Here is a 23,452-nt window from a genome sequence, read left to right on the forward strand (position 1 = left end):
TAGTTGAGATTCATGATGTTTTCGAGTGGAATTTGATGGATTCCTTCAACTGTAATTAAATATTTTCCATCATGCGAAAAGGTTTTCTGATGTGAATTAGCTGATTTATAACTAGACTTTTTTTTTAAAAGTTGATAAATACCAACGAGTAGGAACTTATCTCTGAATTAATGATATTTAATTGAAAATTGCTCTTGATACTAGTAAATAAATTTGAAATTACATTACAAAAGATATCTCCTATCAGTAAAAACATCAAGATAAGAGAGAACATTTACTTTCTTCTTAAGAGATACGTTAAGTTCACTACATCACATTGAATTACAAAACAATTTGTAGTAATTAAGGTATAGAAACAATGAAAATAACATTGCAATAAATGGCATTTACTAGTAATGAATTTATAACATTGTAAATCCTATATATAAAAGCCAAAAACCAACACTTTCAAACAGCAATTGTTCTGTGCCATAATAAAATTCAATAGACATCAATTATTGTTTTATTTTCGGCACCATTTTTCAATGTAAAATTCGTTGATTTGTGAAATTTCGTGGCATAGTGTAAATTGTGTATGGCGCAAACAGTGGGAGGAGCTAAAGCGACGAATGAGAGTACAAAGTGAAAATTAAGAAGAGAGGGTCGATTTACTCACCGCACAATGAAATCGTTTCTCACGCATTTCTGCAAAAAAACATTTTTTGGTGTTTAGTGTTTTAGTGTTTGAATTTTTGTAAAGTTACTATAATGTACTACATTGTCTAGAAAGTTAGTACAAAATTATCGTTTTTCTGATATTGATTTAATATGCCAAGTTTACTGTTAGCACTTTTGCTAAATGTGTTGATTTAAATATTACTTTAAAGTGTGTTAAGTTAAAATTACTTTAACCTTTTCTTAATTTAAGTGTAAATCTATTTTTTTTATTTTTTTTTATTTTAAAAAATACGAAAAATTTTCCTCAATACCTGTGTTTCCAATTTGTTCGAGAATTTAAATCTTTACCATTTTACGTTCCTTTTTGTTTCATTTTAGCAAACTTTCCTTTCTCACAAAACGGTTAATAATTTGAACAGCAAATGTTTTTAAAAACGCCATTTTCATAAACTTTGGCTGGAAGAGAGAGGGTGACTTAATCGCGCCCGCATGAAATGGGGGGGAAAGCGCATGAGACGCCGTCCATCGAATCAGCTGCTTCTCGCGGTTGCGCCAACGGTAAGGCGACTGCAACAGTTCATTTGCGCGCTGACTTTGCTCCGTGTAGCACGTGTTAGGGCGAAGGCACAAGCACAAGCAGCGTACACACTTCGATCTATCGTTCTTATTTGCGTGATCGTTCGAGTGAATAAAGTGCACTTGGTGGAGTAAAAAAAACGAAACGGTGTAGTGGAAATTTGATGAAGAAAAACAGCAAACGCATTGCATACAGCGTTAAAACTAGGTTTTGCGAATGGTACGCTAAAGCCAGCGCCAGTTCCTGATTTTCCGCTTGATTAAGCAGGCCGATCGCGGTAAGGTATTAAGTTCGTCGCCGTCATCGTTGTCGTCGTTGTCGTTAGTGAAGTGAGTGAAGGAAAAACATCATAAAAAAAGAAAAGAAAAAACCAAGCATGTAGCTCGATTGGAAGCAAAATCGACAGCAGCCAGCGCCTTAGTGACTAGTTTGTCCCGTGCCCGTGTTGCGTTATTGAATGAAGCGAATAAAATTCCACGTTTGTTCCATACTTGGTGGGAATTGAGCTATTTTTGCCTGGATGGAATGCATCCGTTGGAGGTGATGAAATGATCTGTGTAAGTGGTGTAATGGTTGATGGTGCTAGTGTGATCTTGGGTGGTTTTTGCGTCTAAATTGGCATTCGGCTAAATACTTTCAAGTGATTCATTTTCTAACGCTTTGTGTGTGTGCGTGTGTGTGTGTGCAAGTGTGTGCAAGTGTACGTGTGTCTGTAGCAGTGGGTTTGTGTGGATGCACCGTTTGATCGGTGCACCGATGCAGATTCGATCGGGCACATTCGATGAGTTTGGTGACGTGTGGATTACGATCAGCGAGTCTGCTTCCGGGAACGACGTCCGAACGGTCACGGTGCCGAAGGAAGCAGACCGTCGGATCCGGAACAGGAACGATGCTGGAAACTGGCCATGGGCCGGTCGCCGGCAACACAGGAAGCGGAAGCTGTCGCAGCAATCACGGAACGACGTCGGTGCTGCAACCATCCAACAGCCAAAACAACGGTGGCCCGAGCAACAGTGCCAACATCGACGATAATCCCATTCCGGCCGATCTGCGCTGGATCGAGCGGATGGTGATGGAGGCCGAACAGCAATACCCCGGGGAGTTGGGTGAGTGCGAACGAGCGCGCGCCCCTGTGGGAGCAATTTGATCCAACACAGGGGAGTTAGATTTTCATACACACGTCCGTGAACCGGGGGGGGGGGACTTGATCGTGCATTCATGCATAATTTCGAACGCTGCGCTCTCTTGTGTTGTGTCGGTAGTATTTCATTAGATACCGCAGCATCTCGTGTATATTGGTGCCGATAGAAGCCTTAAATATTGTTCTACGGGTTCGATCGAGGCTTGAACGGGTCGGTATAGGATTACACGATTGATGGCGATCGTTCTCGATTCGAGAGCGGCGGCAGTGTGTGTGTGAGTGCTTTTTTTTAAATTTTGTCCAACGTTCCGACGTCACTTTTTTGGAATCGTGTAGCTGAGCTCTTGTGATAGTAAAGAATTGGGAATTCAATTTTTTGGGCACCCTGCATTGGGTGCGGAACATTCTCATCGGGAGGATGGTAAGGAAGGTCGTGGTAAAGTGTTGTTTTTCCAACGTGGTTCATACACGAGACCGGATCATCAGGTGTAATTTATACCTTTGCCGTGTATTGTAAGGAAATGCCTCCGGGATGTGTTTGATGGGAAAGTGAAGGATTCTGTTATTTTTTTCTGATTGAAACTATTTTTTGAATGAAAACCTTCTGTAGGTATCGATCACACGACAAACAACGGATGAGTAAGTGTGTAGCATAAAGATGGCACTAAAATGGGTTAAAGTGAACCTGAGGCAACTTTGAAAAAGGGGGCCATCCGAAACAAAAAATTCCCCAGTGATAAAGACACTTTTTGGAAGATTTTATTCGTTTTATTTTTCACCACTTTTTCCTATTATACGTTTATTTTTTGCAAAAAACGTCTTTAATATCGCATTTAGTAATTTGTATTGAGTGTATAATAAGGCTTCTCGTTTTTTCTCTTCAAAAATTTCTGTTTTAATTGTGAAAAATAGTTATTTATCTTTTATGCATAGAATTGTCCATCAGAAACTACAAATTTTTCTTGATTTTTTTTATAAACTTTAAAATTCAGATCAAAATAAGTTTTCGTATTGCAGTAAGAGCGTTCTTCGTTGATCGTAGCAAATTACTGAAATCTACTCTTGAAACTATTTAGCTTGGTTTGATGTTGTGAAGATTTAAGCCACTTTTAAGCAGTTCCTAATGTATGACATTATTCTTATCCCACCATTCCCATGATTTTTTCAAATGATTAGGCTTTTTTATTAAAAAAAAATTTACTTTAATTTTAATTTTTTTAATTTTACTCAAAATAGAAGAACAAGTAGCACAAAATGATGTGACAATTTGCTCTCGTAATATTGGAAACTTACGTGAATAATCAACGTAACATAGCAGAAGATAGTATAAAACATAAAATGTGATTCTCCATTCAACTATAAATATGTAATGTAATATACAATTTAAAATAATCACATCTCTTTAGCAGTTCATCGAAATCCGTTTCAGTTCATTCTAAACATTTTCTCAACCCTCGGCAAAACAAAATTACACATTTTAAAACAGAAATTTACCCTTGCAAATGCACTCAAATTCGTTAAAATTGTCACTTTCGGGCTCGGGTTAATAAGTATGTAATTGTTTGTCCCATCAACTCCCAGCAACTACCCGGACAAGTGTTCTGTTTCCCATTCACTAAACGGCACCTAATTGTAGCCACACATGGGTGGCCACGCGTAGTAATTATTTTTGTCCCTTTCCCCTTCTCTACTTCCAGTGCGCACCGACAGTCCTTACTTTCTGTGTTCCGCCCTGCCGAACCATTGGCGCTCGAACAAAACGCTCCCGAGTGCCTTCAAGGTGATCTCGCTCGGGGACGTCAGCGATGGCACGATGGTCACTATCCGGGCCGGCAACGACGAGAACTTCTGTGCCGAGCTGCGAAACTGTACCGCCGTGATGCGCAATCAGGTGGCCAAATTCAACGATCTCCGGTTTGTGGGCCGCAGTGGACGAGGTAAGTCGAAGGGCGCTCTTTGTTTCCCCTAGAAGAAAAATACAGGGAATTTTGGGGCGCATTTCTTTTTCCGTGCGGGCAACATATGGTACAAACATTGATAATTATGGCACCATTCACATCGTACAAATTGCAATTATATTTTATAACGAATTCGGACCGTTCCTTTTTGGCAAAACGGACGTGGGCTTTGTACCTTTGGCTACCGTTTGGTAGATGTGACGGTAGGCAACACAAATGTGTCGATATGACGTATGCACGCACCTGAAGTGCATCTGTTATCCGATCGTGTCTGTGCCTTTGGTTTTGGGACCGATTAGCCGGGCAACGCTTTTTCGGATATTCTTTGGCAGCCGTGGCCCATTGACTCCCTCCGGGGCTGCATTTATTGTTCTATTCTTCTCAAACACATGTCGGCGGTGTTATCTGCATTATGGTGTAGTTTTGGTTTGTCCGTACGAAACCGGCATTCATAACTGCGAGGGAATTATGTTGGATTCCTGTATTGGGAACAGTGTTGATGTGGTGCGGTAAACCGATAGCAACACGTTCCTTCACTGTTAAGGGAATAACGCTTGACATTCAAGCAGATCAAGCCTGACGGGCTTCCTGTTTGGTACGTTCCTATGGTTTCTAGACCCTTCCCTATCCCTCTACAAGACACACACGCCCGGTATGATCACATTACCTGTCTCTGAGAGAGAGTTTAAACAAAAACAGAAGAAGCAAATAAAAAACAACTCCAATGAGGAATCTCGGCATCTTCAGCTCTTTACTACTCGGATGAATGGTGCCTGGATAACTCCGGTAAAAGGGTGGCTAGAAGCAAAAGCTTCATAGTTCTGGGCAGACGGTTTGCCTGGACGTCTGCCGCGCGTCCAAGGAATGTTCTACCCGCGTCGATTCATCAAAAACCCCTCGGCTGCAGAAACAAACAGATCAGTTCCAGCAAACGGTCCGAAACGGTCCGAATGTAGATGAAGCTCATTCATTTATTCATCACGTGATAAATCGCTGCACGCGATTCGTGCGGGATCTTTGTAGGGATCTGCTCTCTAGAACTCACCAAAACGTACCCGGCGGCGTTTTTTTTTGTTTTGTTTTTCTTGGGACGATGCTGATGATGATGGGTTTGATGATTCCACCGTATCCACTCGACAAATACTTCCGACACGCGTCATTAATAAAATCGCGCAAAACCCCTTTTTAACAAAGAGGTCACGAGCCCTGGACTGGCCGGAGTGCTCATTACCCGTACCGCCGCTTGCCGTTTGTGCTTCGTGCCCCGCTCAATTGGGAGATTCCCTTTTGATCTTTCGGATGCACAGGTATTCCCGGCACTTACATTTCTGAACATACCGGGCAAGATACCGGGTCGGTTTGAAGGTGTGAAGAAAGAGACTTGGTGGACAACAACAACGACAACAAAAACAACGAGGAACAACTCGTAAGATTCGGACCTCATCGCTCACCCGGTTGGTCACTTTTATCTGCATAAATCCGTACGAATGCCACGAGTCCTTGAGCCGATTAGAATAGCTTGCCGTTAATATCTTGCGGACTGTATCTTTCTCTTTCATACACACCCTTTTCCGCGGCCACATGGACAAACAAATAAAGCAAGTTGGTCCCTTCGACACCTCCGAGAGGCTCCCATCTGGTCGGCGATCTTTTCACCAAACCCGTGAAGTCAGGCCGGGCGAATATTAATGAGATGTTAGACGATGGAGTCTTCCTGTGTGTGTGCGTTTTTTTATGACGATCGCGTTCGTCGATCAAAAGACGCTTTGTGCAGCGTAATATGATGGTTTGAAGCGTTTTGTATTATTGTGTGTCGCCCATATGCGAAGCGAGGCGTTGTTTGTTGTTTTCCCGCGCCTAGAAACATCGTCCTGGATACTGGACTGTTGCTGCCGGTCATGGTGGACGATCTTGGACGTACCTTGGGCTATAAACGAGTATATTACACAAAATGTGTCATAAAGCCGTCGGACGATGGATGGGTTCGAATGAGTAAGTAAGGTCCCCTCCCGAGCCTGATGGAAGTGTCGGTGAAAGCCAACCCGGCACGAAGGGACGGGCGGATTGAGAAGAGTGTACCATGGGTAACCACTAAAGTGCGCCACAAAACAACACCCTTCCCTCCGACCCCCGTGCTCCGTGCCTGTTCCAACTGTCTCGTAACACATTAAAGGGACAACATTGTTGTGTGTTGCAAGCAAAAAGGCGGAGGACCCGTGTCTCACTGAATCCTTAACCTGCAACCAAGAGAACGAGAGCATCTTTGGCCTGTGGATGCTGGAAGCTGACTTCGTACCAGAGCTGTGTGTGTGTGTGTGAGTTGAGGCTGAGACATAAATTATTGGCGGTGTGTTGGGTGAGAGTGTCTCGTATCTTGGCCGTATCCCGAAGCCTACGGTTTGCAAAAGCCGGGAACACAGCACCGAAATCCCCAACCGAATGGCGAAAGGTTAAAGAAAATCGTTAAAACGAAGTGTTAATATGCCTTTAATACATTTAAATTGTCGGTTAAATCATATTTATGACGGCGGCATGCATCATAGGACCGGCGTGCTATTGTGTCAGACCCATGCCAGTTCCCGGGCGGGTGGCAAACGGTGGTTCGAACAGTTCGACGACACATAAAATGTAGAATGCAAATTAATTATTGTAAAGCTCAGGGTGAGAAAAAAACCATGTTTGATGGTTGATTTCGAAAAGAAAAACGCCTCTTAGTCGTTGGTGTTTTTTTTTGTTCCGATACTAAAGATCGATCGTGTAACGAACGAACAAACAAAAAAACACTCAAATGTTTCTCTTAAACGACCGCCAAAACAACGACATCATAAGCAGCATTATTTGCACAATTTGCTCAACCCGGTCGGGAAAGTAGCCGGGACCAATCACTTACGCAGCTGGACATAATTTAATTTTATGCTGCCCATGGTAGAATGATGCTGACTGTCCTGGGTGCGCGCGTATATTTCAGCATCGCATCGTTTTAATTGTATCGTCAAACCATTAAGGCCACCCACCGCGGGCATCCGTGAACCGGGCTTTAAGGCCGGTCTGCACGTGACATTTACGGGGAAGGACCGTCCGATCCGGGGATGGGAACCCGTGCCAAACGGGTGACGGTGGTGGTCAGCAAAAGAGCATAATAAGTTCATTAACAGCTTCCCCGACCGTACTGGTCCCACACTGGTTGCTTTAACTTTTGCCATAATTTTCTCCACCCACGTACGGGGCGGGAGGTGGGGGAAAATCTTGCGGACAGTTTGGGAGCTTGGTCCGGTTTGCGGTGGGAAAACATCGAAAACGCTAGAACATGGGTAGCAAAAAGGCATAATAATAATCTTATATACTTATCTTTCATTTCTGATTTTTTGGGTAACTTTTTTTTTTGGTATTCGTTTGTTTGTTTGTTTGGCTTTTCTACCGGACACAAATGCACGTTTTGTTATTCGGGAAGGGTTGTCCGTAAAGCGGATTACATTTTTAATATGTTGCGCATTGCACTGTGTGTGTTTGAGCCTGGGTGGGCTTTTGGGACGATTTTCGAGAAATGCTTTAGTCCGGTTGTAATCTTCAAACACTAACGGTGAACATAAAGTTTGCAAACAAAGCAGAGCCACCCGATACAGAGAAAAGAAGAAAAGGCGTTGAAAAGGGGTTGAAAGACAGTCGGCAATAGGGGTTGGCTCACTTAAAAATTGCATTGTTGTGTTTTGCTAGTGATCGATCGGGTGGAGTTTCTGCTTGTTTTTCCACCCTCCCACAAAAGGAACGCTAAAGTTTTTAAACGTTTGAAGTTGACTGGACAAGAGGGAGGAAAAAGTTTGTTCTAACTACCAGCATTCTATTAACGCTTTCATTTGTTTTGTTTCTTCTCCTAATGTTTTACATTAACAGGGAAAAGTTTTACGCTTACGATTACGATCTGTACAACGTTGCCACAGGTCACTACATACTGCAAAGCGATAAAGGTGACGGTGGACGGACCACGGGAACCACGATCGAAAACGAGTAAGTACGAAAAAATCGTTTTTTTTGACAACCAAAGTAATTTAAATAAGAAATAAAAAATGAAGGTTAATTAATAAGTTATATTAATAAGTTAATTAATAAGTTACTAACATTCACTAACAAGTCATTCTTAGTACTTCATCGCTAACTAATTGTATCGCATTGTCTACATTTAGGCGCAAACGAACCTTTATTGATAAATCGATCAACGGGGAAAAAAAGATCAGTTTTGTATGAATTTTTTTCACGTTTTAAAACAATTTTTTGATCACTTTTTATAATGCAGGTTTTAAAACTTTTAAATTTACATTATATTTCTATTTTTAACAGCATAGTTTTCTAATTGTTGTGTAGGTATAGCATCAAATAGTATCTCCTGTGAAGATGTGTTTTGTCATTGATACAATTGTGATAATAATTTTCTGAAAAGCAAAACTATATAAGTTTATAAAAATGTAGAAGAAAACTATAATCTAAATCAAATACATTTAATATTATTATTTTGAAAAAAAAATGCTTAGAAACGGAATAAGACATATTTATGTTTTGTTTTCTGTTATCTTAATTAATGATAAATTTCTCATAAACAATCTAACAGTACGCTGCTTTCACCACACATTCCCTCGCTTTCTATCTCTCCTTCATTCGCATTTTATTCTTGTCGATTTGTTCAACGATTATCAGCAGTAATAATCATTTTAAAAAATCGTATGTTTGTTTTTCGTACTCAACCTACGCTAACCGCACAAATTCGACAAACCAACGAACCAACGGACCGAGGGGAGTAAGTAAGAGTGGTGGTGTTGGTGGTGGCCGTAATGAAGGACTTGTTGAAAATGAAAGGGGCAACCCGTTTGAGAACGGCGCAACAAAACACAAACAGATATCAATGCTCGGGTTTTCATGCTTATCATTAAGCGCGAATGTGTCGCCCAAGCGCCTGAACGCTTTATCAGTTAAGCAGTTGACGGACGGCGGGATAAGAATAAGTGACCGTGCGTCGCTATGGCTGTTGTCTTGCACGCAAAAGCTAGCGGGACCCCGGGACCTGTTTGTGCATGTTGGGAGTGGGGTGATTAAAAAAATTCTCACGGTACACGGTCACACATTCTTCACAGGCACAGCATCACTTGGAACCGTACTTCTAATGTTGCTGATACGTTGTTTCGGCTTTTCGGATGATGGTCCATGGCGTATCTCAAGGATAAGGAATAGGAGGGTTTTTTTTGTAACTTCTCCAAAAACTAGATTATTGTAGGTTTTTAAAGTAAGCAAGCAAACAACCAAGGTGTGATTATGATGATATGAGAGTGAACTCAACTTTAATTATCCTTCCCAACGAAGTCCTAACTCTAAACACTAAACCCAGTCCAGACGGAAGGAATTGTTTTGGACAGGTTATGATTATCCCCCTGGAAGGGCAAAAGACTCGGATGATGTTGATGCCTTACAGCACGTGCTGCGATTAACACCCACAGGAAACCCATGTGCGTGAGGAACTCGGTTCAATTAATGGAATTTTACGATTCCATTTTCCTCCCAAAAAGGCTCAAGAAACGGCTCGTAAGTGATTTAGAGTTCCTTCCTGCGTTGAGTTGTATCCACTGGGATAGCATTTACACGATGGTAGGTTTAAAAATATATCCACCAGTAAAACAATGTAGACACGGTTGTACCGAGTGCTTCGAGGCCGATGTGTTCATGTCGCTAGAAATTAGTTAACTTGTCGTAGGCGATCCCATACTTCCACCAGACAGGCAAAACGTGTCCTTTTCTTCTCTCGTTTCAAACACCGATCGAACATGCCGAACCTCGGTAGTTAGAACGTTCGTCCACAAGAGCCTGGCTTCCGGGTTGCGTTTTGTCTGTCGCAACATGGAACGGATAGGCATAAAAATATTTATTAGCTTCGAACAAACAAACGCATCGCATAAAAGTCGTCACAGTTGCTACAGTGGCCACAGTTGGGACCATGTTTGCCAAACGTTGCAATACGATGCTTGAAGAAGGCACTTGCAACTAGCTTTTGCAGGACACTTGCCTAACAACGTGGGGGGAACAAGGCAATGGTAGTGTTTTGTGTGTGTGTGTTTGGCGAAAGCCAATTAGAAACACAATTACATAATGTCGTTGTGTTGTGTCCTTTCCGGATTCCGTCGGGCCCATTCGACCAAACCTGGTGGGCTCCAGATTCAAGGAAACCCTGGAAAGGCGTTCCGGCGTTCATCGGGATAAAACAGAATCACCCAGTATTTGGCCCCCCAAACCAATGCAAAACGCAAAACATTTCCCCAAAAATCCGGACCAGGCCGGACAATATATAGGAAGCGTAAAAATAAATGCGAGCCATTCAATATCATGTCGCACACATGGCTTCTCCAGTGGATCAAACTGTTGGCCAAAACGGTGTTCGTCCCTGAACTGCATCCCTGTTTTCTGGATGTGAACCAGAAGCAACTGCAAAATGGGCAGCAAGAGAAAGAGAGAGAGAGAGAGCAAGAGAGGAAGAGGAAAAATCCCTACTGCACCCTGGATGGCTCTGCATAACTGCAACCCGATGGTCTCGGCAGCGCGCAAAAGACGACAACCTCCAGAGGAGGGAAGTTCCTCCGGAGCTAATGATCCCTTCACTCACTCGGCGTTCGCTTTCCCGCAAGCGTAACCGCAACTGAATTCCCTTTTATATTCTCAATTTTGTGTCGTTCCCGTTTGGTTTGTTGCGCTTCGGTGTCTTCGACTCCGGCTGCCGTTGTTGTAGCAAGAAGAAGCATCCACACACGGAGCATCCACCATCCCAATCCGTGTGGCAGTAACATGAGATCTCTTTATTTCGTATGATGGGTCCTTTTCATTCCGAGTCCCCGAGTCCGGCTTTTTGGTCCCCGTTTGCAAATGTCATGCTGGAATGTGCGACAGGGTAAGAGCCTAGGAGTGGCTCTATCTAATCCAATCGTTTCGTCGTCTTTTTTTTTGGTTGTTAGTTTTTTTTCTTCCCGTTGTCGGTTTGGTCTATTTCATTCAAACTCACTGTACACGCGCGTGTGTTTCTTCTGTTCCATCCATTCAACAGATACGCCACAGATGCGTCCACCACCGTTGCATCGGTTTTTGGAACAACCCGCGTTCAACCATCATCACTACCCAGGTCGTCCGGCATCGTTTGGAGGTGCTGGAGGGAACAACGGACTCGGCAGTAATGGCATCGGTACTGGAACTGGCACCGGTAGTGGAGGAGGCGGTGGTGGTGGAGGTGGTGGAGGAGGTATTGGAGTTGGTGCTGGCAGTGGTGGAACCGGTCTCGGGAGCGGAAACGGCAAATCCTCTTCTGTCAACTACAGCAACACTGGAAGCACGAGTCTTCATTCGCATCCTCATCATCATCATCACCATCATCATGGGACGAGCGGTACGGGTGGAAATGGAACGGGACCGGGTGGCAATATGACCATCAATACCAGTGCCGAATCGAGCAGTGATTACAAACCTAATCTCGCGCTTACAGGTAACGTATGTGTGCGTGTGTGTCGGGGTGGGCGATATCCGTTTGTTTGAAAATGGGGAGTTTAGAAATTCGTTGTAATGACATTGGACCATTTGGATGGAACCCGGTGGAACGCAAGACAGCGAAGGACAAACATTGACATTTTGGACGATTTGTTAAAAGTGTTTTTCACCAGCAGATTGTTTCGTTTTGTCGGTTTCGGTGTTTCATGGCCGGCGATATGGTTCACAGTAGGATCGCATCCTTCTGGCAGAGTTATGCAACCAAAAACAGAAGAACAGCAGATTTTCCGCGGGGGGAGAAACGGTTTTAATTGTGGTGAATTATGGTTATGTAAAAATGGCATCCCTATCTGCAAAGTCGAAGCATGCTGCAAGCAAGTGATAACGTTTTATTGATTACGTTCCACGCTTTTGGCTTTGCAAAAGTGCGTACCAGAGTGTGGCATCCCGAATGACTATTTTGTTTGCACGGTTCATCAACTTTGATGCACCAAATCGCGCACAAGCGCGCGTCATAGAAAGGAATTGCAGAAATTAGAAAACAGAAACACAAGAACATCGCGGTATCAATGTGCGAAATTGGTTTTTTAACAGAGAGATGAAGCCGGTGCCTGGAATTGGAATTCACCTGGCAAAGCTGCCAACGAAATGCAAACATTAGTAAAGGTGCAAAAGAGCAGCATGCAAAATAAGCGTAAAGCCAAAGAAAGCAAAAGGCAAAACAGAAACGATCACGATGATGATGATGATGATGATGATGATGATGATGAGGTGATGAGACCTTTCTCGGTTCGATTTGGCCGATTATAGGGATTTCTTTCATTTCCTCCCTTAAACCCCCATGGTTTTTGCTGCTACCATTACCCGGTGGGGAGTTCTTGGGAAAATTGCTCCACAAACTACTGTTGGCAGCTAATCACGTAATACGCGTCCAGTCGGCCGGATCCGACCGATTGTGAAGACGGGCCAGAGAGGGCAAAATTGATTTGCAGTTCTGCGGAACGCATAGTCACATTCAAATGATTCGATCGTATGATCGTACCCCGTCAGGGGAAGGAAATGCAGAATTCAAATTGTTTTTTCTCCCCTTATCGCTTCGTTGCAGTTCGTTTTACAACCGACGATCGAGTGTACTGCTGCTGATCGTGTCGATCAATACGTTGATCAGTGTTTTTTTGAAAATATTTCAAATACTTGCGAATTGTGTCGTGGCTTATGCTAATAAATAATTTGCTTAGCAGCAACAATATCCAGACAATAAGTATGATAAATCATGCGTCAACGCCGTAACAATCCTTCGCGCGTGAATAGTTTTCATTCGGCGCTACCAGTATAAGGAAAAGAACGGAGTAAATTAATCTTCTTAATTAATCAATCTCAGCACAAATCAGACGCACCAACGTCATCATGTACTGTGGCACGCACGTGTACTTTAGTAAATTTCCCTTCTTTTTTGTTTGCCCGCCCAATGTCAACCGACTCGTCTCGAAGGTACCGGGTTCTAGGAGTAGTACCAACCATGTTCGTTCGTTCGCGCTTTTGGTGTTCGTGCTGGTGCAAAAACATTGTCAAAACATTGTCAATCAATTTAAGGCAAAATTACTAATTAATTATCCAGGCATTGGGTGCGTAAAAGTTGTTCCGTGCGGGGTGAGACACTGCCGTGCAAATCGAGCAAAAATGGAAAAGGGTTTTGAGGAGGTAGTAGGGCAGGGAGGGCGCTGGTCGGGGGAGATGAGCGCATGCTGGAGACATTTCCGACGGGAGCACATATTTTATGATTAACTTTTCAATAATCCTTGCCATCAGGAGGTGATCCTGCCTTGGGTGAGCTTTGTGTTTGGGGATGTTGAAAATAGCGTAAGCAATTCTTCGTAAAAGTGCCACCCTGCCAAGGTTCGCTGCTATCCATTGAGTTACTACTCGTTCCAATTCTGGAGATATGGGCAGATGTAGTTTTGTATTGCTTTTCTAAAACACTCATTCCTACCCTCCGACGAGGAACTGGAGAATGCATTTTTGGAATAGCCATACATTCGTGCACCAAGTGCTGACCAGTTCTGGACGACGTTTAGATGAATAAGTAAGCCAAAATCGATTAGAAGTGCAGATGCCCCGGAAGTCCACACATGTCTGCCGGAAGTGCACAACCGGATAATGTGCGAATGAGGTATGTCCTCATCATTCCTGCTGAGCGTGTGTCTCCGTGGTGGGGGGATGGCGATGATGGAAAACGATTAGACGGATATTATTGATTTGGAATTCGATGTCCATCGGTTCAGTCGGGCGGGCAGTTTGATGATAGCTAGTTTAGCTATCGATGTTGAAGAATGGCCAGCGGCACGCAACAAAAGAGGCTTATAAAAGTGTCAACCGGCTAGGACTATCGGTAGTCACCTCGGTAAATAAGTGTCGGTAGAAGATGGCCCACAACAATGATTACCTTCACCAGTGTTGAAGACGTACCGATGTTCTTCTTGTGACGTTCTCAATGGAATTTATCTCTAATAATTCGTCCTCTGGTGTATGAGACTTACCGGCTGAATGGGCATGAGATGATAGGCTTCCCAGTATCGATTCTCTCCAATATCATAGATCGGTTTCTTCATTTCGATTCCTTCCTTCCGCAGACTACACTAACGTGCCGGACTGGACGAATGGGTTGGGAGCACCTTCGAGCACGTCCTACATGAACACCTTCTCACCACTGCAGGCCAGTCCACCTTCGTACGTGGCGTACGAATCCTGTCCGATGGTGGACCATCCCAATTACAGTCTGACGGCGTCCGGAGGTAAGCATTCATCCGGCTGGATCAACGCATTCGTTCACTTTAATAATTCTCGTCAGTCGTTTTAGATAACTTTCAACCGTACCAAGACTACTACGGACTTTCTGGGCCACCTCCACCACCGCCACCTCCGCCACCACCGGTAGCTCCCGTAGCAGCGTCGGTCAATTCGCAAAGCCAACACGGTGGTGGTCCGGTGGCGTCCGGCGGTAGTAGCTCATATGTCGCCAAAACTGGAGAACTGGTAGAAACGGGCTCGTATACTTCCTATCCTCCTCATCACACCCAATGGACGAACGGGTATCACGGTAGCTATCATCATCATCAATACAACCATCCGGTGGCCACAGCGCCCGGTTGTGCTTCCTCGCTAGCCGTGGCCACTCAACCCCCTGCAAGCTTCCACACACCGGCTGCTCCACCACCGCCCCCACCGATGGTGCTATGTCCACAGATGTTCAGCACAGTCAACCAGAACCAAATTCACGTGCATCTGCACGGATCGGGAAGCGAAAAGTTCGAACACTATTTCGGTGCCGCGGACAACGGTTTTACGATTAATTCGTTTCCCGGGCCAAGCATTCGATCAGTGCCAGCACCGGTGACTTCTTCACTGTCTGGTTCATCCGTGGACATTGGCGGAATCGGGTCCCAACATCAGGACAGTGGCGGAGGCTCGGTGGGCGGAAACGATACACTCACGGCGCTACTTTCGGCACATCACGAGGATGCGCAACATTCCGGTGCTGGTCCAGAACAGCAGCAGCAACAGCAACAGGATGAAGGTCGGGGTGAGGAAACAGTGTCCGGAGATCCGAGCAGCGTTTGGCGACCTTATTGATCCTCTTGTTCTGTGGGCCAGCTTGGTTTGCGTTAGTTCGACAAATTCACTCTAATTACTCGACTAGACAACCATCATTCTGTTTTAGGAAGAAAAACTAAGAGGTCTGTATCTTTCATCAATCCGGGGGTTTTCCACGTTTTGGGCGCGAGTTAAACAAACGGAACACAAACACGGTACGGTTGTGGGGATGTATCGCTCGACTAAGAGGGAATGGTTTGAAAGGAACATGCTTTGCTGTATGCAATCGATTTACGATTTACGATAGTGCCTTACAATATCCCGTTTGTATCTTCAACATCTCACATTGACATGGTTTTATACAACTGAAGATCTTACTTGTACATGTTTCTCTAAACTACTGTTCTTGAGATAATAATTTAGCATAGTTAGAGAACGAAGATTGCTGCATAGTTTGTCCTCTACTCGTGTGTATTTATATTTACAACAACTTAAACTGAAATCGTTCGATGAATGAAATATGTTTAGAACACTGGAAACGATGTATACATTGTGTTTTCTGCATGTTTTTTGTCCCTCAATAGTGAAGCCAGGAACACTTGAACATATTCGAAAATGCTACCTATATTTGAACTTCGTGTGTGTGTGTTTAATGAATAAAAATCCCATTGGCGTACGGTGTGAAACGATTAGCAAATGATTCTACCTAAGGCCCACCCCTTACCTTGTGTGTATGTGTTCCACATTTGATGAGCAAAATGTATAAAGTACAGCATCATAGATCGAATGTGTATTGTGATTGGAAAAATTAAGCACACTTATATACGACAATCAGCCTATCCCAAAAAAGAAAAAAAGAATGAAGAAAGCATTTGTTCATTTACTAGAACTGCATTACTGTCTTGTTGTATGAACCATCAGCATGCGAATGCGTAGAAAGATCGTTGGAACGAGGCGAGCATTATGAAGGCGGGAAAAGGATTGATTTCAATGACGGTGTCACATGTGTGTATTGAATGCATAAGGTTGTAATAAAGTGTAAGAGATAGACAAATTTCAATAAACTACGTAAAACAAATGAGGACCACTTTTCATACGATGACAAACGGGTAGACTTGGTTCTCTTTACACCACTTGTTGCCACATTTTTCGTTCTATATTATGTACAGTTAAATGTATCCCGTTCAAATGGAGTCTTTCTCATTCGAATGGAAGCCAGTGGAAATGTGTTATCTACATGTTTGGACTTTAATTGTTCGTTTCCAACAAAAATACTATAACTCTAAAGAAATATAAACCTTTATTAGTGAGCATGCTGTGGTTTGATCAAGTTTTTATATTAATGATTTTATCAGAGCTTGGAGAAGACTTTCTACAGGCATAATAAAACATTTTTTGCGGTGCATAAAGATTAATACCTTTATCCACACATTGCGAAACAAATTTTTGTGTGAAAAGAAAACGTGTTTGCAACGGAAAACGAATATTTGAAAACCGCGTGATACCAATGAACCGTTTCAATTCGGTTGAACCGGTTCAGCGTACAGGGCTGGGTAGCTACAACTGGTTGAGATTACTCGTTTAGTAGTTAATAGAGTTCTTTAATTACCACCGAGATACCTTACAATATTGCTTCTTCCGATGGTGAAAGATTTTCAAAAAGTTAATCATAAAAAATATTTGTTTTAGTTCAATTAAATAATGCTCTAAAATAGGATAGTACAGTGTTTCGCATCAGCATGCGAACCCTGCAGCTCTTCCAACTGACAGCTGACAATCTGCCACCGAAAAAGAAAACAAACAGAGAAGAAAAAAAATTGTATTTTGAAAGCGCAAGAACTTTTCAGCAACTTCTTAGTTGAAAAAAATCGACTTTTCGATTAGTTGCGTGATCTTTTACCATTTGACCTTTGGAACAGCAGTCATCCCAGCGAAAAAGAGGTGAAAACGGGTAAGAACATCTCGACCGTTTCATGCCTTATCATCGTACGCGACGCTATATGTTTACACGTTGTTTGGTATTTTCCAGAAGCAGTATGCTGTCGAGAATAAAAGATTTTCTGCATCGGCACCGGAGGAAATTCATCACCACCGGCATTGTAATCGGTGGCAGTGTGTTCCTGCTTAAATGGTTACAGTACAAGTTGCGCGAACTGCAAGAACGGCAGGCGAAGGAAATTGGTGAAAAGTTGAAGCGAATGCAGCATTATGAGTCCACCGATCGTACATGCAATCAAACGATCGTGGGTTTGGCGCCGGCACTGTCGAGCAAGATATTTCAAAGTCTTCAAACGGACGATATACTAGCGAAGCTGCGTTCCAATCCGGACAACAAGCTGGAGCTGTGGGAGGAACTTCGAATCGTTGCCTTCACGCGGCTCGTAACGCTCGTGTACGGTGCATCGATGCTGGCCGTTACGCTGCGGGTGCAGATCAACATCCTTGGCGGCTACTTGTACAAAGCCACGGTGGAGGATGGCGGTGGACCGCAGTCGAGCCAACAACTAGCGATATCGCTCGAAGTACAGACAGCTTATCTGTCCCTGATACAGCACTTTATGCGCGATGGTATCGAACGGCTGATCGAAACCATCCGTACAAACGTGACCATCGTAATGCAGCGGTACAACTTAAAGCAACAGCTCACTCTAGCTGACACGGAAACACTCCTCTGGTCGATCGAGATGGCATTGAATAATGGGAAAGGAAATCCGATCGACGACATCGCTAGGTACACGTTGCCGAATCCGGATTCCACGCTGGCCAGCTTTGACGGTGCGTTCAGCAGCATGTTTCAGGAAACGTTGGACGTGCTGGAGAGTGTGGAATCAACACAGGTGGGTCTCGCGAACATAAGCATCGGCTTTTCGAAGGTCATGGATAAACTGGCCGATTACTACATGACGTCTGGCGGCACGAACAAAAACTCCAAATCCAACCTGAACGTGGAAAGTATTGAAAATATCAATGGAATCACCATTTCACTGGCTAAGCTGATTCCGATCGTGAATGGGTTGGCGAGTAAGGTGGCACCTTCGACAAATCCCGTAACAGTCAGCAACGGTTTGGTACTTTCGTTACCAGACGAGACGGACCCGATGTCGTCAATGATTGTACATTTTCTACACTCGGAAAAGCTTCGGACCCTCGGAGCCAACGTTTACGAAACATTCTGTCATTAGAAGTAGGAACAGCTCTAACATTCTGTACCATTTTAGGCGAGTAGTTTTAGTGCCCTTTAGAGCTTTACAGGCAAACGTACTCGATGGTCAACGTTCGCCTGAACCCGGTACGATATGGAGCTTTCACCGTCATGGTGATGATAAGGCTTCTTAGCATTCGATCGATCTGGTTGAGTCTAATGGCACCCAAAACGAGAAAGAACATTCGCTAGCTTAGGTTTTAATTTGGGAGCAAAGCCTGGGCTAGACATGAAGGGCTTTGATCAATAAATGTGATGGTAACGCGTTTTTTTTAAGTTGGAACAAAGGTGCGGTGTGAGTCGTGTTTGAATAGCAGGGATTTCTTATCTTCTTATCAATTGTGAAATCGTTTATAAAGGCGGGATGATAATGGTTAAGGTGGTAGTCACGAAAGTAGCACTATCCCGAAAAGAGAAATCGGTCGAAATAAAGTGAAAATTTTATCTTTTAACTATCATCAACGAGAAGCTAACAAAAATACCGCTTTTATCAACAAAACCGAGTGATTTGGTGAAAGTTACAGAAAAGAAAACTTGTTCGAAGCGTGTGTAGACCGCGCTTTAGCAAATCGGCACCGAAGTTTGACAGCACATGTTCTTCTTGCTGTTGTTCGTCTTTCCTGCGCTTTGACGTTTTGTGCGTGTGTGCTATTTGTGCCAACAACAACGAATTTCTCCGTGTGCAACAAATTCGCGATCTATTTTGCTGGAATAAATCCCACTTTTTTAACAACAATCATGGCCTATTCGAATAGTGAGTATTAAGAGAGTAGAAAATATTAAATGCAGTGCAGTGCATGAATGCGTTAGTGAGTTTTAAATCATCCGCCCAATCCCCACCCGTTTCCATAAGCGGGCTGGCTTTTGGAACAGCGACGATGTGCCGGGAAAAAAAATGTTACCAAATAAGGAAATTGTGTTGGTCTTCGGACAGTTCGAAACTCCCGGCCGGAAAAGGAGGGGAACGGAGCGTTCCGTTTTACCTTTTACGGGAATTTGTCCACCATCGATCATATCTTCTATCGGTGGTACAAAGTAGGAGCTAAAAAGTTTACTAACCGAATTGCAAAATGGCTCTTCCCATCCGTCCCCAATTTATAACCCTTCAAACCGACACCCTTATTTTAGCTTATCGGTTTGCGGAAGCGATGACTAATCGCAGCAATGATGTATCACACAGGAGACGGCAATGAACTCGGCATTTTTATACGCAAGCAACTTTTTATCCTTCTTCTTCACCTTCAAAGTATTTAGCTTGGTGAAAAAGTGCTTGCTAATGTTAGTTTTCCACCCATTCCCGTATGCCGGTATTTCGAAGGGTTTGAGTAGGTAGAAAAAGGACAACTAAAACGTGTGTAAAGGTTTAAAAATAAAACTCCCACTCGTGCGCCGCCGGTGGTTGCAACAGAATGCGCCCGGAATGAAATCGGGATGCAACGGAAAGTTGTACGAAAATGTTAAAAGCACTGCATGTGCAATGTTGTTTGAAGATGAACTGTAAAAAAAAACATTTTTTCTCTGCCTAGAGTGGTTCGTTTTTGGGAGTATGTTTTGGTCTGCATTTCGTACACACGCAGTCTTTTATTGCAGGCCTTTAAGAAACCCATAAAATAGTATCTATGGAAACGGGAATACCACCATACTGCGAGGAGCATTCGTTTGTATATCGCAACGAAACCACTCCCCAGCCATTCATAGTGTGCACTGAAGCATATCGCAAATGCAATCTCGTTAACACGATTAAATCAATCCACGGTTCCGTTTCGTTTCTCGTTTTTCCACCCGCTAGAGTTTATTTATGCGACATTGCCGCGAACACAGCGCGGCCAACCGATCGTACTGGGTGGCGATCCGAAGGGCAAGAACTTCCTCTACACTAATGGACATTCTGTGATTATTCGCAATATTGATGTGAGTATCGTCATGGTAACATGATGGAGCAGGACGATCACAAGTGACTACTGTAACTGTATTTTTTTAAACTTTATTTTAGAATCCGGAAATTGCGGACATCTACACGGAACACTCGTGCGCGGTAAATGTGGCCAAGTATTCGCCGAGCGGGTTTTACATCGCTTCCGGTGATCAGTCGGGTAAAATTCGTATCTGGGATACGGTGAACAAGGAACACATACTGAAAAATGAGTTCCAACCGATCGGTGGCCCGATTAAGGACATTTCCTGGTCACCGGATAGCCAGCGGATTGTGATTGTGGGCGAAGGTCGTGAACGGTTCGGGCACGTGTTTATGGCGGAAACGGGTACCTCGGTGGGTGAGATTTCCGGTCAGTCGAAACCGATCAATTCGTGCGATTTTCGACCGGCTCGCCCGTTCCGGATTGTGACCGGTAGCGAGGATAACACGATCGGTGTGTTCGAGGGACCGCCGTTCAAGTTCAAGATGACGAAGCAGGATCACACCCGGTTTGTGCAGGCCGTTCGTTACTCCCCCAGTGGGCATCTGTTTGCCTCGGCCGGATTCGATGGCAAGGTGTTTATCTACGACGGTACGACGTCCGAGCTGGTTGGTGAGGTTGGCTCACCGGCACACAGTGGCGGTGTGTATGGAGTGGCCTGGAAACCGGACGGCACTCAGCTACTGACCTGTTCCGGCGATAAGTCCTGTAAGCTGTGGGACGTCGAGACGCGCACCCTGATTAGCGAGTTCCCGATGGGCAGTACCGTGGACGATCAGCAGGTATCGTGCTTGTGGCAGGGAAATCACATCCTGTCGGTATCGCTGTCCGGTTTTATCAACTACCTCGATGTAAACAATCCCACCAAACCGCTGCGTGTCGTGAAGGGTCACAACAAACCGATCACGGTGCTGACGCTTAGTGACGATCGTAGCACGATCTATACAGGCAGCCATGACGGTGCCGTCACCAACTGGAATTCGGGCAGTGGTACTAATGACCGTGTGGCGGGCGTTGGCCACGGCAATCAGATCAACGATATAAGGGCTGCGGGTGATTTTGTGTACACGGCCGGAATTGATGATTCGATCAAGCAGATTACCGTCGAGGCAAATACGTACACGGGCGTCGATGCGAAGCTCGCCTGTCAACCGCGCGGTATGGACATTCTGAAGGAGGGTAACACGATCGTAGTTGGATGCGTGAAGGACATTACAGTGTTGCAAGACAACCGAAAGGTGTCATCGTTGCCCATTAGCTACGAGTCGAGTAGCGTTAGCATTAATCCGGAAACGATGGACGTTGCCGTTGGGGGCGATGATAGTAAGGTGCACGTGTACGCACTCAGTGGTGGTCAACTGACACACAAGCTAGATTTGGAACACCTGGGACCGGTGACGGATGTGCGTTATTCACCCGACAACAAGCTGCTGGTGGCTTGTGATGCCAACCGGAAGGTGATTCTTTACAGTGTGGCTGAGTATAAGGTAAGGAGGAACGAGAGAAAGAGAGAGAGAGAGATGGCCTTGATGAAATTGTATTTTTGTACCGTTCGTTTACAGCCCCCTCATAACAAAGAATGGGGCTTCCATAATGCGCGTGTAAACTGTGTAGCATTCTCGCCAAATTCGGAGCTCGTTGCCAGCGGTTCGCTCGATACGACCATCATCATATGGTTCGTGAACAGTCCGGCCAAGCACACGATCATCAAGAGTAAGTATTTAGCATCTCGCGCCGTGTTGCCAATGTGCGAAATTTTAATACGATCCCCTTTTTTTTTAATTCAGATGCCCATCCACAATCGCAAATTACGGGCCTGGTTTGGCTGGATAACGAAACACTAATCTCCACCGGGCAGGATTGCAACACGAAGGTTTGGAACATTGAAAATGTCGCATAAGTCAAAAGATATCCGGTCCCTCTTCCTCCGGTTTTCCCCGAGGTTGGGGTCAAACTTTCACCTTTGCAAAAGATGATCAAAGACTAAAAGGGGTGGTAAAAAGTAAACGAGGATGAGAGAAAAAAAAGCGCAGTCCCCGCCGCACTAACTGCTCTCAGGCTCCCGTTTTGTCATAGTGTTATGCATACACTTTGTATTTATTTCGTAAATCTTTTTACGGTGTGTTTATGCTCACCCGTTTGTGTGTCCACACATCGACTAACCTTGCGTAAATCAAGAACCGTGTTTTGAGTGTGTGTTTGTATTTGTGTTCCTCTTCCGTATTCGTTCTAGTTGTTGCAATAATAATTGTATTTAGTAACACGCGTATTGCTGCCCGATCTGGCTTTTAGTATTTTCGAAGAGTGAACAACATAATACAAGCGGTGATACTAATTCACGTTCACGTTTAGATTTCTCTCCATCCCAGTAGCCGGTGAACACACTTTCGCTCACGCGGGATGAGAGAAGAAAGATTGCTGTGTTGTGTTATTTTGCTTTCCTTCTTTTTTGTACGATCAGTTTCGCATCATTTCGCTAATGATGTTGTGCCTTCTCGCGACGATCCGTTAAAATAGCTACACAAACTCGAGTAAGACACAAGAAAAACACCCCAGGAAACCAGGAACGAGGGGTTATTCGAGTGAAAGAGGCTTGATTTAAAACAAAAAAAAACGGGAAATTAGCAGAGCGGAAGGAATTGCATTTAATTTATTACATCTTTTGTTTTATCACAAAAACACCAAACACCATAATTGTTTACCGTGCTCTGCCTACCGTTGCAAACTGGTTTGGTAGAAGAATAAGCAGTGAACGAACGATTTGATTTGATGCAGGAATTATCGGTGATTTGCTACAGCAGCAACACAAAAATATGAACCCTTGTCTACATATACACGTACTTTTTTAAGGCTAATAAAACGGAGTTTTTTTTGTCAATATAAATAAGCTGTTAATATTGC

At 44.0% G+C, this 23,452-nt stretch overlaps 3 protein-coding genes and 1 long non-coding RNA gene across 5 annotated transcripts in view; all 4 read left to right on the forward strand.

The window, feature by feature from the left end:
- The window catches only part of LOC125765206 (uncharacterized), a 361,639-nt gene that overhangs the window by 89,716 nt on the left and 248,471 nt on the right, over positions 1-23,452 (forward strand). The window lies entirely within an intron of this gene.
- LOC125764987 (protein lozenge-like) lies at positions 989-16,511 on the forward strand. 2 transcript variants are annotated; one of them, XM_049429793.1, is made up of 6 exons: positions 989-2,340; positions 4,073-4,312; positions 8,225-8,338; positions 11,409-11,840; positions 14,473-14,634; positions 14,691-16,511. In XM_049429793.1, exons 1-6 carry the CDS (start codon positions 2,016-2,018, stop codon positions 15,470-15,472), a joined length of 2,055 nt encoding a protein of 684 aa, XP_049285750.1. In that variant the 5' UTR covers positions 989-2,015; the 3' UTR covers positions 15,473-16,511. The 2 variants fall into 2 exon arrangements, with proteins under 2 accessions (XP_049285750.1, XP_049285752.1); XM_049429795.1 differs by having other exon boundaries at positions 14,700-16,511.
- Positions 17,228-18,922, forward strand: LOC125765090 (peroxisomal biogenesis factor 3). The gene is made up of 2 exons (XM_049429964.1): positions 17,228-17,384; positions 17,463-18,922. The coding sequence occupies exon 2, from the start codon at positions 17,470-17,472 to the stop codon at positions 18,613-18,615; it is 1,146 nt and encodes a 381-aa protein (XP_049285921.1). The 5' UTR covers positions 17,228-17,384; positions 17,463-17,469; the 3' UTR covers positions 18,616-18,922.
- Positions 19,254-23,424, forward strand: LOC125765010 (actin-interacting protein 1). The gene is made up of 5 exons (XM_049429842.1): positions 19,254-19,389; positions 20,425-20,546; positions 20,629-22,038; positions 22,114-22,264; positions 22,339-23,424. The coding sequence occupies exons 1-5, from the start codon at positions 19,374-19,376 to the stop codon at positions 22,449-22,451; spliced, it is 1,812 nt and encodes a 603-aa protein (XP_049285799.1). The 5' UTR covers positions 19,254-19,373; the 3' UTR covers positions 22,452-23,424.

This window comes from Anopheles funestus, chromosome 2RL (assembly GCF_943734845.2).
Source record: "Anopheles funestus chromosome 2RL, idAnoFuneDA-416_04, whole genome shotgun sequence".
Classification (NCBI taxonomy): domain Eukaryota; kingdom Metazoa; phylum Arthropoda; class Insecta; order Diptera; family Culicidae; genus Anopheles; species Anopheles funestus.

Bases quoted from the DNA above. Each gene is read 5' to 3' on its own strand.
- LOC125764987 (XM_049429793.1), top strand. From the start codon at position 2,016: ATGAGTTTGGTGACGTGTGGATTACGATCAGCGAGTCTGCTTCCGGGA. The intron at 11,841-14,472 runs GTAACGTATGTG...TTCCTTCCGCAG, and splicing joins ACCTAATCTCGCGCTTACAG to ACTACACTAACGTGCCGGAC. The intron at 14,635-14,690 runs GTAAGCATTCAT...AATTCTCGTCAG, and splicing joins CAGTCTGACGGCGTCCGGAG to TCGTTTTAGATAACTTTCAA.
- LOC125765090 (XM_049429964.1), top strand. From the start codon at position 17,470: ATGCTGTCGAGAATAAAAGATTTTCTGCATCGGCACCGGAGGAAATTC.
- LOC125765010 (XM_049429842.1), top strand. The intron at 20,547-20,628 runs GTGAGTATCGTC...ACTTTATTTTAG, and splicing joins TGATTATTCGCAATATTGAT to AATCCGGAAATTGCGGACAT. The intron at 22,039-22,113 runs GTAAGGAGGAAC...GTTCGTTTACAG, and splicing joins ACAGTGTGGCTGAGTATAAG to CCCCCTCATAACAAAGAATG.